The sequence below is a fragment of the Miscanthus floridulus genome, chromosome 3 (genome assembly GCF_019320115.1).
Source record: "Miscanthus floridulus cultivar M001 chromosome 3, ASM1932011v1, whole genome shotgun sequence".
Classification (NCBI taxonomy): domain Eukaryota; kingdom Viridiplantae; phylum Streptophyta; class Magnoliopsida; order Poales; family Poaceae; genus Miscanthus; species Miscanthus floridulus.
Genome location: NC_089582.1, coordinates 135,080,437 through 135,095,440, shown reverse-complemented (window position 1 = coordinate 135,095,440; position 15,004 = coordinate 135,080,437). Strand labels below are relative to the sequence as shown.

Here is a 15,004-nt window from a genome sequence, read left to right as displayed (position 1 = left end):
TTCGAATTTAGATTGGAGCAGAGCGAAGAAATCCACACCACTTTCACCCCTAAGGGTGTGTTTGGTTCCATGGATATCAGCGTCATGGATATCCATGAATACACGGTGTTTGGTTGGATGGACAAGCTGAACCTAGATATTCACAATATGGAATATTCTGAGTAGATACTGAATATCATCGCCCTAAAAAATCTTACGGATTAGGATATCCACGTGTTGATTAGCGCATGTTTTATGTGACGATTAGAATAGTTTAGTGCTAATTAACATATTTTATTTTAATTAGTGATTATAATGATACGATTAGTGTCGGTGCATATTTATTAGTGTATAATTAGTTGTTATTATTTTAAATAATAGATATAATTAGTCCAGTATTCTCATCCCATACAATCTCATCCATCCAACTAAATAGAAAAATAGTTCATCCTATCTCGCTAACCAAACAGACAACGTGGATACCAAGAGAGTACATATGTATTCTGCTCTGCTGGAATGATGGTTTATGTGGCACTGTTTGGATCTATTGGCTGATAATAATCAATATAATTAGCTAATAGCTCATAGCTAACATTAGCTAGCTACTATTAGTTGGTTTGGTCCAACTAGTTGATAGTTATCAATGAGTATTAGCTAACAATTAGCTAGATCTAGGTAGATTTAAATAAGCTAATTATTAGTAATTGCTAACTATTAGCTCCATGGATTCGAACAACAGTAGACCTAGGGATGAAAACCGATCAGATCATCCTAATCCGATTTTCTTTGTCGTATTCGGATCGGAGCGGATGCGGATAATGCGCGGATGCGGAATTTTTCGGATGCTGGTATGGATATGGAGTGAAATCGGATCGGATGCGGATTTAAATAGTCAAGTAATATGTGCTTATGTAGAGAATTATATGCTTATTAAGAATTAATTTTGTAAAGTATGAATAACAAGTATTAGACAATAATCATGTATTGCACTCCATCTCATGGCTATCACGCCGACAAAATTAACAATTAACAAGTCATCCTCACTGATAATGATAAGTTATTAGCTAATATGTAATAACAACCAGCGAGATCTCAATTGAAAATTTATAACGCCAAATAGCGACATAACAAAATAAGAGTTATCAACTAATAAACTTTTTAAAATTCCTGAATTCATCTAGGATTTAGTCTAGGAAGGGAAATTAGCGGATATCCTATTCTATGCATCGGATAATTCGTATAGAATTTACGGATAATCCATATCCGACAGATTTTACCGAATCTATATCCTACTCCATATCCGCACACAGCCGGATTCAGATTATCTATATCCGCATGAATATTAAAAGTTCTGATATATATCCTTAAAATTCAAATTCAGATCGGAGCAGAGCGAAGAAATCCACACCACTTTCACCCCTAAGGGTGTGTTTGGTTCCATGGATATCAGCATCATGGATATCCATGGATACAGGGTGTTTGGTTGGATGGACAAGCTGAACCTGGATATTCACAATTGGGAATATTCTGAGTAGATACTAAATATCATGGCCCTCAAAAATCTAACGGATGAGGATATCCACGTGTTGATTAGCGCATGTTTTATGTGATGATTAGAATAGTTTAGTGCTAATTAACATATTTTATTTTAATTAGTGATTATAATGATAAGATTAGTGTCGGTACATATTTATTAGTCTATAATTAGTTGTTATTATTTTAAATAATAGATATAATTAGTCCAGTATTCTCATCTCATATAATCTCATCCATCCAACAAAATAGAAAAATAGTTCAACCTATCTCGCTAACCAAACAGACAACGTGGATATCAAGAGAGTACATACGTATTCTGCTATGCTTGAATGATGGTTTATGTGGCACTGTTTGGATCTATTAGCTGATAATAATCAATATAATTAGCTCATAGCTCATAGCTAACATTAGCTAGCTACTGTTGGGTGGTTTGGTCCAACTAGTTGATAGTTATCAATGAGCATTAGCTAACAATTAGCTAGATCTAGGTAGATTTAAATAAGCTAATTATTAGTAATTGCTAACTATTAGCTCCATGGATTCAAACAACAGTAAACCTAGGGATGAAAACGGATCAGATAATCCTAATCCGATTTTCTTTGTTGTATTCGGATCGGAGCAGATGCGGATAATGCGCGGATGCGGAATTTTTCGGATGCCGGTACGGATATGGAGTGAAATCGGATCGGATGCGGATTTAAATAGTCAGGTAATATGTGCTTATGTAGAGAATTATATGCTTATTAAGAATTAATTTTGTAAAGTTTGAATAACAAGTATTAGACAATAATCTTGTATTGCACTCCATCTCATGGCTATCACGCCGACAAAATTAACAATTAACAAGTCATCCTCACTGATAATGATAAGTTAATAGCTAATATGTAATAACAACCAGCGAGATCTCAATTGAAAATTTATAACGCCAAATAGCGACATAACAAAATAAGAGTTATCAACTAATAAACTTTTTAAAATTCCTAAATTCCTCTAGGATTTAGTCTAGGAAGAGAAATTAGCGGATATCCTATTCTATGCATCGGATAATTCGTATAGAATTTACGGATAATCCATATCCGACAGATTTTACCGATTCTATATCCTACTCCGTATCCGCACACAATAGGATTCAGATTATCTATATCCGCATGAATATTAAAAGTTCTCATATATATCCTTAAAGTTCGAATTTAGATTGGAGCAGAGCGAAGAAATCCACACCACTTTCACCCCTAAGGGTGTGTTTGGTTCCATGGATATCAACATCATGGATATCCATGGATACAAGGTTTTTGGTTGGATGGACAAGCTGAACCTAGATATTCACAATTGGGAATATTCTGAGTAGATACTAAATAACATGGCCCTCAAAAATCTAACAGATGAGGGTATCCACGTGTTGATTAGCGCATGTTTTATGTGACGATTAGAATAGTTTAGTGCTAATTAACATATTTTATTTTTATTAGTGTTTATAATGATAAGATTAGTGTCGGTGCATATTTATTAGTCTATAATTAGTTGTTATTATTTTAAATAATAGATACAATTAGTCCAGTATTCTCATCTCATACAATCTCATCCATCCAACTAAATAGAAAAATAGTTCATCCTATCTCGCTAACCAAACAGACAACGTGGATATCAAGAGAGTACATACGTATTCTGCTCTGCTTGAATGATGGTTTATGTGGCACTGTTTGGATCTATGAGATGATAATAATCAATATAATTAGCTAATAGCTCATAGCTAACATTAGCTAGCTACTGTTGGGTGGTTTGGTCCAACTAGTTGATAGTTATCAATGAGTATTAGCTAACAATTAGCTAGATCTAGGTAGATTTAAATAAGCTAATTATTAGTAATTGCTAACTATTAGCTCCATGGATTTGAACAACAGTAAACCTAGGGATGAAAACGGATAAGATAATCCTAATCCGATTTTCTTTGTCGTATTCGGATCGGAGCGGATGCGGATAATGCGCGGATGCGGAATTTTTCGGATGCCGGTACGGATATGGAGTGAAATCGGATCGGATGCGGATTTAAATAGTCAGGTAATATGTGCTTATGTAGAGAATTATATGCTTATTAAGAATTAATTTTGTAAAGTATGAATAACAAGTATTAGACAATAATCCTGTATTGCACTCCATCTCTTGGCTATCACGCCGACAAAATTAACAATTAACAAGTCATCCTCACTGATAATGATAAGTTATTAGCTAATATGTAATAACAACCAGCCAGATCTCAATTGAAAATTTATAACGCCAAATAGCGTCATAACAAAATAAGAGTTATCAACTAATAAACTTTTTAAAATTCCTGAATTCCTCTAGGATTTAGTCTAGGAAGAGAAATTAGCGGATATCCTATTCTATGCATCGGATAATTCGTATAGAATTTACGGATAATCCATATCCGACAGATTTTACCGATTCTATATCCTACTCTGCATCCGCACACAGTCGGATTCAGATTATCTATATCCACATGAATATTAAAAGTTCTCATATATATCCTTAAAATTCGAATTCAGATTGGAGCATAGCGAAGAAATCCACACCAGTTTCACCCCTAAGAGTGTATTTGGTTCCATGGATATCAGCATCATGGATTTCCATGGATACAAGGTGTTTGGTTGGATGGACAAGCTCAACCTGGATATTCACAACAGGGAATATTCTGAGTAGATACTGAATATCATGGCCCTAAAAAATCTAACGGATGGGGATATCCACGTGTTGATTAACGCATGTTTTATGTGACGATTAGTATAGTTTAGTGCTAATTAACATATTTTATTTTAATTAGTGATTATAATGGTAAGATTAGTGTCGGTGCATATTTATTAGTGTATAATTAGTTATTATCATTTTAAATAATAGATATAATTAGTCTAGTATTCTCATCCCATACAATCTTATCTATCCAACTAAATAGAAAAATAGTTCATCATATCTCTTTAACAGATATCTATGTCTCCATCCACGCTTCCTCGAACAAACACACCCTAGTGCCTGTTTAGTTACACTTCATTTTGCAAAATTTTTTAAGATTCCCCGTCACATCAAATCTTTAGACGCATGCATGAAGCATTAAATATAAATAAAAAATAAAACTAATTACACAGTTTAGACGAAATTCACGAGACAAATCTTTTAAGCCTAATTAGATTATGATTGGACACTAATTGCCAAATAACAACGAAAGTGCTACAGTGCTATTTCGCCAAAATTTTTGCAAACTAAACAAGGCCCTAGATAAATCGTCCTGACCTTATCGACGCAACAATCTGAGGAGCCTAGACTGCCTGTCTTTCAAGTGCCGGCCCACGTGTAGACGAGCACGACCAGGCAACGACTAGCCCTAACGCGCGGGCCGTCAGGTCGTGCAGCACGGCCGCTGAAGTTATACCAATGTCGGCCTATGTCTAGTGTCTACGTGGGTCTACATGGCGCTGACTCGGGCCTGTATACGTCATGTAACTCTGGGAAGCACTGAAACCCTGCCATGACGTGTGTACGTCGTGGGCACAATTGGACAAGTCAAATCGGAAACGCGTGTGTACACATTTCTTTCTATGCCACAATCTTCTGCGTACGTGAATGTGAAGGCGCCCTCGAACGACTTCAGGAACAGAGTACTCGGTTCTAGGCCTGACCATGGGAATCCATCGTTTCTGAAATGGACTGAATGAAATTTACGTACTCCCTCCGTATGAAAAAAAAAATGACGTCATGCCTCCCCTGGATTGCAATTAAAACGTCGTTTTAGCCATGTAGCTGCTAAGCTGGACTTCTTTGCCCCTGCCTCATCGATCTATGCGCGCATGCAGTTACTCCGCGCCGCGCGTGGGTCGCTGGCCTCGATTCTCATACGCCGCACAGCTCTCCCTCTCGTATGCTCGTCCGTGTTCGGTATCTTAAAGCCGCTCGCTCGCATCGTAGCTCGCCGCGCCGCTCGCTCGCATCGCAGCTCGCCGCGCCGCTCGTGCTTGCCTACCTGCTCGCCAGTCCGTTCGTTGCGCCTCTCCGCTCGCCGGTCCTCGCACGCATGGCTTCATCGCGTTCCAGGGATGCGGCACCGGCGGACTCGACGTCAGAGGAGTTGGCGCCGGACTCCATGGAGATGGCGATGGAAGACGTCATTGAGCAGGACTCTGGCGCCATGGAGATGACTCCGGAGTCCTTCGTGCCGGACTCGCAGATGGCGCCGGACTCGGAGATGGTGCCGGATTCCTTGCCGCCGGGCTCTTTTGTATGCGCTCGCTGTCATCTCGTCCATGAGGACCGCCAAGCATGGAACCGTGCACATTCGCGGTTCTGGCCATACTCTCGTTGTGGTCTCGTCCACGCGGACTACATAATCGACGCCATGGTCGGCCTCGTCAAGTTCGACTGCGAGCTTTTCATCCAGCATTACAAGGACTTGCTGCCGAGAAAGGATGACGCCAAAGCATCGATAAGCATTACTAAGATTGTTACATGCAGCAAGAGTAGCCTCGGCTAAACTTAGTTCTAATTAATTGTTACAAGAATGTCTCTACTAATTAAGCTAACTAGCATCCATCTAATTATTTCATGTAGCAAGAGTAGCCTCGGCTAAATTTAGCAAAGATGGATCACAAGGGATAAAAGTTGGCAGCCGATCTTCTCTTTCTAGTGTATCTTTTTTCATGTGAGGAATCTTGAACTTGTTGCATCCTTTCACCTTCATAGCTTCAATGTAAACACTTTGCAGTGTTACAAACATTCGGTTAGCTTTGTGTGCCGAGTACTCTATGAATGTCTACAAAACAAGTGTGCAACAAATGAATGAATGAGCAAATTTGTAGTTGATGAAACAATGAAACATGTGTCAACAATTTGATCAAATTACCTCTTGCACTGCTGGAACTAGAGCTTCTATTGTTTTTGCATTCTTCTTGTATTGAATTGCTTGAATAGCTCGAAAAACCCCAAGTCAAGAATGTTGAAATCCAGAGAATTGGGTGGTTGACAAATTAGGCGAATATCAAATCCTTCTTGATTAGCAGCCTCACAAAAATCCGGATCATCCAATTTCAAATGGTTAGGTGCATTATCTTGTTGAATGAAGATTGGTTTGCCCACATCTTCTCTTGGCCATTTGGCTCGAATGGCAGGCAACACTTGGTTGATCATGAAATCTCTAATCACTTCTCTTGTGATCGAAGTTATGGGCTTCATAACCAAGTTTCCACAGACACGGCCGGTTCTCTCATTACCTCTCATAGCCGGTTCATATCGAACAAGTGGAAAATAACCAATCCTACCATCAAAAATACAATTCCCATCCCTAAACCTTGGTCAAGCAACAACACACAAGAACATGAGCCTAGGGATGTAGTTCTTGTTCTTACAAGTCCGATGGGGTTCATCTTCGTCAGGTAGCAAATAATATTTTTCAGATTTTTGATAGAGGTAGAACCATTTTTCATCAATGAACACAAAGTCATACAAATCCTTAAACCTTAGATCAGCAAGCAAATCCCTCTTAATCATGTCAACACACCACTTTAATCTAGACCTCTTGTTAGCTTGCGTGAGATATGATTTGATGCTACTAGAGTGGCGTCTAAGCAAACCTTTTTTTCAAATACCTTTGAATATTCCATTTGCTCATGTTAAGTTTAGCACACACATCTTCGATGGTCATTCTTTCCTTGAGAGGAATGCTATGCAATAGTTCCAAATCAACAGAAGATGCCTTACGACCAACTCTACCCCTCTTATGACTACCAAGGTCAACCAGAATGTTATTTGCAAGTGTTATTTTACCTTGCTTCCACAGGCGCTGAACTGCACGAATGTGTACACCAAACTGAGTAGCAACAACTGTCGTATCTTTCTTGCCTAGTTTCCCATTGTTGCTTTTTGCCAACAAACCTTGATAAACTTGCTTTCTGACTTCTTCGGGCATGTCTTTCCTTTGTTGGTTAGCTTGAACGGGAGCATCAAAAGCATGATCTACAAAAACGAAAAAACAAGCACATTAAAAATAATAGCTATTCCTTAACAAAAAAAATCAGATTGTATCAAACAATTACGTACCTGTCAGGTTTTCTACAAAATCGAAATCTACGGCACCATATTCATCTAGTGGCAAGTTCAAATCAAATCCCGTTAAAAAACAATGATATAAGAAACGATTGAGAGAAAACGATAGCAAAGTGCATGCACAAGATAGGAAGAAGTGCATACCGTTGCCGTCGCCGTCGTCATATACATGCTCGTTGAGATCAAACATAGAAAATGAACCGGCCATATGTAGCTAGAGGAGATGGCTCAGTACCATAAACAAGAGAAGAAGTGACGTGGAGAATAGAGAAGGCAAGTTGGTGCATAAATACAGTAGGCAAGCAGGTAACCCAAACGTCGGTCTTCCTATTTCAAATGAGCGCCACCCACCAGCCATCCGAGCACGCAGGCAAAAAACGTGCCATGCTACGAGCGCCAGGCCGAAAAAAATTGAAAAATGAGCAGGCACAAACGTGTCATGCAGCCTCCTATGCGCTCCATGGCAAAAATGCACCTATCGCCATGCAAAATGAAGCATGCAGCAAAAAAAACTGTGACCACCAAAAATTAAACTCGGCTCTCCAGCCTCACGCCTCAATGCGCTAACCGGATGATCTAAGAAAATTTCTCGTATGAAATGCACCCGCAGCAGTATTTAATAGGGTCAAACAGAAAAAACTCAACCCTAATTAATTATTCCTTAATATGCTAAATGCTGTCCTAAACGCCATTTTTTTCCATATATGGAGGGAGTACCACTCGTAGCGTCGGTACGCTCCTCAACATGAATCACGTGCAGTCGCTCAACAAAGCAGTCGTCGGACGAGAGACGAATCACTGTTCATTATTGCCCATCACTGCAGGGACCCTGCTTGTCTGCTGCTACTGTCCATTCCCGTTAAACTGAAAAAAGAGAGTAAAGTTCATAAACTGTCCTCGAACTTGTGTGGGCATATCATTTTGGTCTCTAAATTTAGAAAGTGTGTCATTCTCGTTCTTATACTATCTTCAGGTCTCGTATTCATCCAAACGGGTATGAATCTGTGTTCGAGTACCTAGAAAAGACTTAATTGCTTGAAATAGAAGATTAGCGCGGGTTTATATATAATATCGCCTAGACAAAAAAACCCAAATATTTATAAACTTTATGAGGGTTCTTTTTTTTTTTAAAAAAAATCGTCGTCTTTGCCTCATACCGCCGTCATGCCGCCGCTGCTTGGCCGCGTGGGTGCGTCGGCCGCTGCTGGGCAGGCGCGGGCGAGCCATCGCCGTGGCCGCCTCGTAGGCGGGCGGGCGAGCTGCCGCTGCCTCCACGCAGGCACGCGAGCGAGCACTCGCCACGCGGCGCAGGCACGCGGGCGAACCGCCACCGCCGCTTGGCCGCACGGGCGCGTCGCCGCCGCAGCCCCTGACGTAGTCACTGGCGCGACGTATCCCGCGCGTCTCCACGTGATGGTTGACCTCATGGCCCGTGACAGTGCACGCGCTGAGTACCTCGTGATTGTGAGACGCCTGTCCCCGACGTACCAGTCGACGGACTTCTTCTCTCGGCACGGAGTCGAGAAGGTGGTGTCGGGCCTCGACAAGGGTAGCGGCGGCAAGTACTTCGTCCAAGTGGACGTGGGCTCGCCACCCACGGAGCAGCACCTCGTGGTGGACTTCGGCATCGACGTCATCTGGGAGTGCTACACGCAGGCGGACCCGCTCTTCCACCACGACACGTCAACAACCTTCTCCAGCGTGTCGTGCGGCTCAGCCATCTGTCGGACGTTGCGCATCTCTGGGTGAGGTGATTCGGCGGCTGCGAGTACGAGGTGTCCTCAGGGGGGCGGGCGTGGGCAGGCCGCTGGTGCTCGGGCGAAGTGAGGCGGTGCCGGAGGGCGCCGTGTGGGTGACGCTCGTGCGCAACCCGTAGGCGCCGAGCTTCTACTACGTCGGCGTGTCCGGGATCAGGCACGGCATGGTGATGGACACGGGCACAGCCGTGACATGGCTACCGCAGGAGGCGTATCCGTCGTGCGCGCGCTAGCGTGCTGTTTGTGGCCGCGTACCCTAGACCCATGTTGCCGTCTCACGAACGTGTTGCGTGGCTGGTTGCGCAGCCGCCGGGGAGCATGGGCTGGTTCGATCCGCCGCCGCTGGTGGAGATCACGGTCGCGCTCGAGCGATGCGTCGTGGGTGGGAGGGAGCGCCTCCATGACGGCCTCGAGCGGCACGCGCTAGATTGTCCGCCCGAACGACGTCCCAGAGGCAGATAGAGCTGACATGTGGCCTAGACCCGTTTGGATGAATATGAGATCCTAATAGAGTTTAAGGATCGAAATGACACATTTTCTAAGTTTATGGATCGGAATGACATCCGGTACAAGTTTGAGGACCGGCCATGAACTTTACTTAAAAAAAAAAAATAAGGACGCTCCACGTTGCCGGTGCAGTCCTTATCAGGAGCTCCGTTGCTCGTCCACCGAGGCCTCCATTTTCTTGCACCCGCCGTCCTCGCATCGCTCTCGTCTCTCGGCGGGTGACTTTTCTTCCACCGTGTGCTCCCGCAACCGCACGGCGGAGCCGCGCGATCCGATCCGAGCTACGCACCCACGACGAACCACACAAAAGAGAGCGAGAAAACCAATGCCGCGCACCGAACCCAATCAACCCGTTGGCACTCGCGTCAAAGGACCAAGGACAAGGACCATCGTCGTTCCACTCTATAAATTCAGGGAGTAGAAAAAAGAGGCTTTTATCCTGATGACATTATAAAAGTCGGTAATTATCTATAAGTCATTAAAAAAATTGAGTTCTCACATGTGTCATTACTGTGAACTCTTTTGCTCTCCACGTCACTTTCTTCATATTTAGCTCTAACGGTGTCAAACCGCGGTTGTGAAAAGTCCAAAATACCCTTAGGTCTGAATATGCAATTAATTTTTTTTGGGCATCTTAATGACCTCAAGTGAAAAAACTCAAAACTAGAAAGTTGTAGATCTCGACAATATTTACAATTTTTGTATAAAAATTATCTTCATTTAATTCTGTAAAAAAATATGATTTGATATTATTAATGTCTTAGAAAAATCATATTTTTTGTACGGAATTAAATGAAGATAATTTTTACAAAAGCATTCTTTCTAGTTTTGAGTTTTTTTTTTCATTTGAGACCATTAAGATGCTAAAAAAATTAATTGCATATTTAGATTTGAGGGTATTTTTAACTTTTCGCATCCGTAGTTTGATACCGTTAGAGTCAAATCTGACAGAAGTGACGTGGAAGACAAAAGAGTTCAAAGCTGTGGCACATGTGAGAACTCAACTTTTTTTTTTATGACTCTTGGATAATTAACGATTTTTATAATAACACACGGTTAAAAGCCTGTAGGGAAAAAAAAACACTCGTCCGAAAAAGACCAAGGAGGCAGCGATTCCACATTTCCATTTCGTTTCCTCGTCGTCTCCGCTTTCCCAACCCCACGTCTGCCTCCCTCACCCTCCCCAACCCCCGACCAAATCCCATCGCGGTCTCCGCCGGATTCGCCCGCCGATCCCCTCCCCCGCCGATGTCGATCGGGCCCAATCGCCGCCTCCCCCTGGCGTTCCGGCGGTTCGGGATTTGCTGATAGGACATTGAGATTTAGAGGCCTTAGTTGGTTGGTGGGTTGTTGCTGGGTTGATCCAGGGAATCTGGTGCGGGTCGCCGGTGGATTGAGCTCGCCGGGCGGGTTTTGCGAGAGCGGGGATGGGGCTCCTGTTCGTGGAGTCGCTCCCGGGGCCCAAGGTGTTCAGGTGCAAGTACTGCAGGGTGCACTCGGCGTCGCCGGACGCCATCCTGTCCAAGGACTTCCGCGGCCGCCACGGCCGCGCCTACCTCTTCGACAGCGTGTGAGCTGGGCCTGTCCCTCTCTCTCTGTTCCCCGCACTTTGATTTCTCGCGGTTCTCTGACCGTGGATTGTGCGATGGCTACAATGCCGGTAGTTTAGTCTCTTGCAGTTACTGGAATTCCGAGCTAACTAGCTAGTATATATCGAATATAAGATTGCTAGCTGTCGCCACGCACTGTTACTTTTTAGAGCTGCATCGACTTTAGCTGCCTGAATTGCATTGAACACTGTCTGAAAAATGTTATTCTTACCTGAATCCTGTTGGTCGTTGGTAGAGGGATGATGGTTATCAAATGATGCCTTGTGCAATCAAGCTATAAGGTATGAATGTGGTTAAGGGCATGTGACACTGTTTCTTAGGTCGTATCGTTAATGGATGGGAGGACTCTATTCCTGTTTGGATGTGGATAAATGAGTTATGCAACACACGACGTTACATGAATCAACATTTTGTTTGTTCTTGTTATCGAAGCAGCCTCTCCGCAGATTTTACGGGGGGAAGGCTTGCCTTGGATTTTTCCTTCCCCAGACCCCACTCATGTGGGAGCCTCTGGCACTCCCTTTACTACTACTGTACTAGAAATTGTTGGTGTTGGGTTATAAACTTACGAGTCCGGAGGATATGTAGACAAACAGCATTTCAGATTTCACATGGTCAACAGGACCCTGCTCGATAGGGAATAGAGATGAACACTCAGATATGACCTTAGAGAGCTTGGTCGGGGCCATTTGATTGAGACCATGAAGCAGGGCCATTTTCTGCTCTTTGGTGCTAAACCATGATCCAGTACAAATGACTTGTAGAGCATTAACACCAATGACTTGTGAAGGCATCCTTAAGGACTGGAATCAATTGAACCTGTAAATCGCATTTCGTCCACTTTGCACATTCATTATTTCCCTAATGAATACAATCGATGAGAGTTATGGAGTTTTTTTAGATAAGGATGTGAGTTATGAAGTTAACCATCGGTTTCACTTTCATCCAATCGAACAAACATGTAATTGTCCACATTGGTTATTAGCATTTGATAGTTGCAGATGGTAGAACGAGTTAAGTATTATATAGTATAATTGTTCATTGACGATTTGAACAACTATCCATTGCGAATTCTTGTTTACATGTTGATCTGGGGTCAATGTCGCATCCAGGGTGAATGTGAGCCTTGGTCCCAACGAGGATCGCTATCTCATGACTGGGTTGCATACAGTGAATGATATCTACTGTAGCAGCTGCCAACAACTCCTTGGCTGGAGATATGTAAGTTACCAATTTGTCATTTGTGCTGTAAAATTTATTGAAAATTGCAAAGTTAGGTGTTTATACATTGAGGAGGATAGGTCTTGCAAAACTATATGTGACTTGATGTCCCAATTGAACAATTCTTGAATGCTGCTAATGTGTTCTGAAACAAGATATCTCATAAGCATTATTCCCATAAATAATGTGTAGATGGCTGTGAGGAATAATCGCAGCACTTCTAGAGGACCATTATACATAGAACTCTGTTGCTTATTACTCAAGTGTGGATACTTGTTCTGTGGAGTTATTCAGTTATTCATGGATATGACATGATTATGGGCACTTCTATTTCCTCGTACCTCTTTGCTTTATATTAACAACATTTTTAGTGTACAAAATACACTTATACATGCGTTAACTGAGAATTCATCAAGGGAAAAATTACTTACTTTTTAATGCAAGCCCTTTTTCATTCATTCACATATTAGAATTTCATAGGTTGATGTTACCAGCTGCAAGGCTGAATGATGAACCATTGCTGCATCTTCTGTAGGATGCCTATAATTGCATTGGGTCTCATGACTCATGAGTTTACAGGTTTCTATTGAATTTTTAATAATGCGCATTGGGTTTTGTTGTGACATCCCTCACTGTTATTCACACGAATGAGAATCATGAGGTGCACAGAATTTGCAATGTTTAGTGTTCAAGGTGTATCTTAAACTAGGGATGGGGTTATTGCATTATTTAATGTGATTAATCAGGCACATGCTCCAGCCCTGAGCTCAATAGCCAGAGTACATGAGATGTTATACTTAATAGTAATCCTTTACCATTATGTGATTTGCCCTAGGCAGTCTAAACAACTTAGAAAAATACAAAAAATGGTTAACAGTTAGTTCATAGCAATATGGAATAGTACTTGCTAACCGAGGAACACATGTTCTAACTTATTCTTCCACCTTTTCTTTGCCATGGTTTTCTTTCCTTTCACGAGTTGTTAGTTCATGCTAGTTGGCATTGCCACGTGATCAACCAAGCCTGTCTGCTAGGCTTTGAGATGTTTGGCCTAGTTGTCAGTCAGTGCTTAGTTCATTCAGATGTTTCCTACACATTCCCCCGTGGTTGTTTTGTGGTTTTTCTGTGAACCATGTTAATGTCATGATGAGTCCTCTACCCATTGGATGCAGGAGAAAGCTTATAACGAGGACCAGAAATATAAAGAAGGAAAGTATATACTGGAGAAGAACATGATGCTCAAAGAAGGCTGGTAGCTGAAGAAATTGATCAGCTATTGAGTCCAGCAGACCTTTCCAACTGTGTAAATTATTCCTGAACATTTGTCGTAGTGGTTCCTCAGCATTTTATTGTGATGGTGAAGATTAAACGCGATGGAAATCCATTTACCAAACATATATTTAGGCCTTTTGGGGATCACACTGTATAACGGTTGCGCTCCGAGAACTCCTCGGTATCCGTATGGAAAGCTGGGCCCATTTGGCTCCAGAACCGGACCTGGATTTCACAAATAAGAATGCTGGGCAATTAAGCTGTTTGTATGGCCCACCAAATTATAACCGGAAACGAGGCCCAAGAACTAACCCTCTTTACTTATAGCAGGACATCACATTTGTGAGCTGCCCGTTTATGCGTGAAATGTCTAACAATTACATGTCCTTGTGTTATTTTAATATACCTATTAATCACCCATTATGCATGTTAATGTATTAACACATGTCAGCAAGTGAATGTTAGACCAATCTTCATACGTGTATATTGTTGTGTAACTTTATACATGCATACTCGGGAACATTAGATCATGTGATCTTGTATTTGTCTGTTTTTGTTTGTTCGCATATCACGATTCTGTTTTTTATCCGACTTTTTCAAACATGATCCCGTTTCTTTCAAAAAATTATAGAAAATAAAAACATGAGGGTGTTTTCCACCCATTTTCATCCGTTTTCATCTCTACTCGTTGTAGCCATCACCAAAGTCATTACAGGTAACAAACTCCTGACCAAAATCATTTGATTTTGCTGGTAAATTTATTTGGACTAAACCAAAGTAAACTAAATTAAAAAACTGTTGTAAACAAAAAATAGCTCCCCTCTTCTTAGGGCGGCCCAACGGGCTGTCGAAATAGCCAGCATCACAATTTTTTATAGTATTCAGAGGAGAGAGAGCATGAGAATTGCAGTAGGGCCTTATTTAGATTGATGTTAGGAATCAATATTTGACACTGTAGTACTTTTGTTTGTATTTGATAATTATTGTTCAATCATGACCTAATTAGACTCAAAAGATTCGTCTCGTAATTTACAATCA

The 15,004-nt window shown here is 41.8% G+C and overlaps 2 protein-coding genes across 2 annotated transcripts; both read left to right on the top strand.

Annotated features, from left to right (window-relative positions):
• Nucleotides 1-8,763: 8,763 nt before the first annotated feature.
• LOC136544485 (protein ASPARTIC PROTEASE IN GUARD CELL 2-like) lies at nucleotides 8,764-9,348 on the top strand. Its single transcript, XM_066536637.1, has one exon. It carries the CDS (start codon nucleotides 8,764-8,766, stop codon nucleotides 9,346-9,348), a length of 585 nt encoding a protein of 194 aa, XP_066392734.1.
• A 1,617-nt stretch (nucleotides 9,349-10,965) lies between these two features.
• On the top strand, nucleotides 10,966-14,101 carry LOC136547062 (putative yippee-like protein Os10g0369500). The gene is made up of 3 exons (XM_066539030.1): nucleotides 10,966-11,433; nucleotides 12,586-12,694; nucleotides 13,867-14,101. The coding sequence occupies exons 1-3, from the start codon at nucleotides 11,291-11,293 to the stop codon at nucleotides 13,948-13,950; spliced, it is 336 nt and encodes a 111-aa protein (XP_066395127.1). The 5' UTR covers nucleotides 10,966-11,290; the 3' UTR covers nucleotides 13,951-14,101.
• The last annotated feature ends 903 nt before the right edge of the window (nucleotides 14,102-15,004 follow it).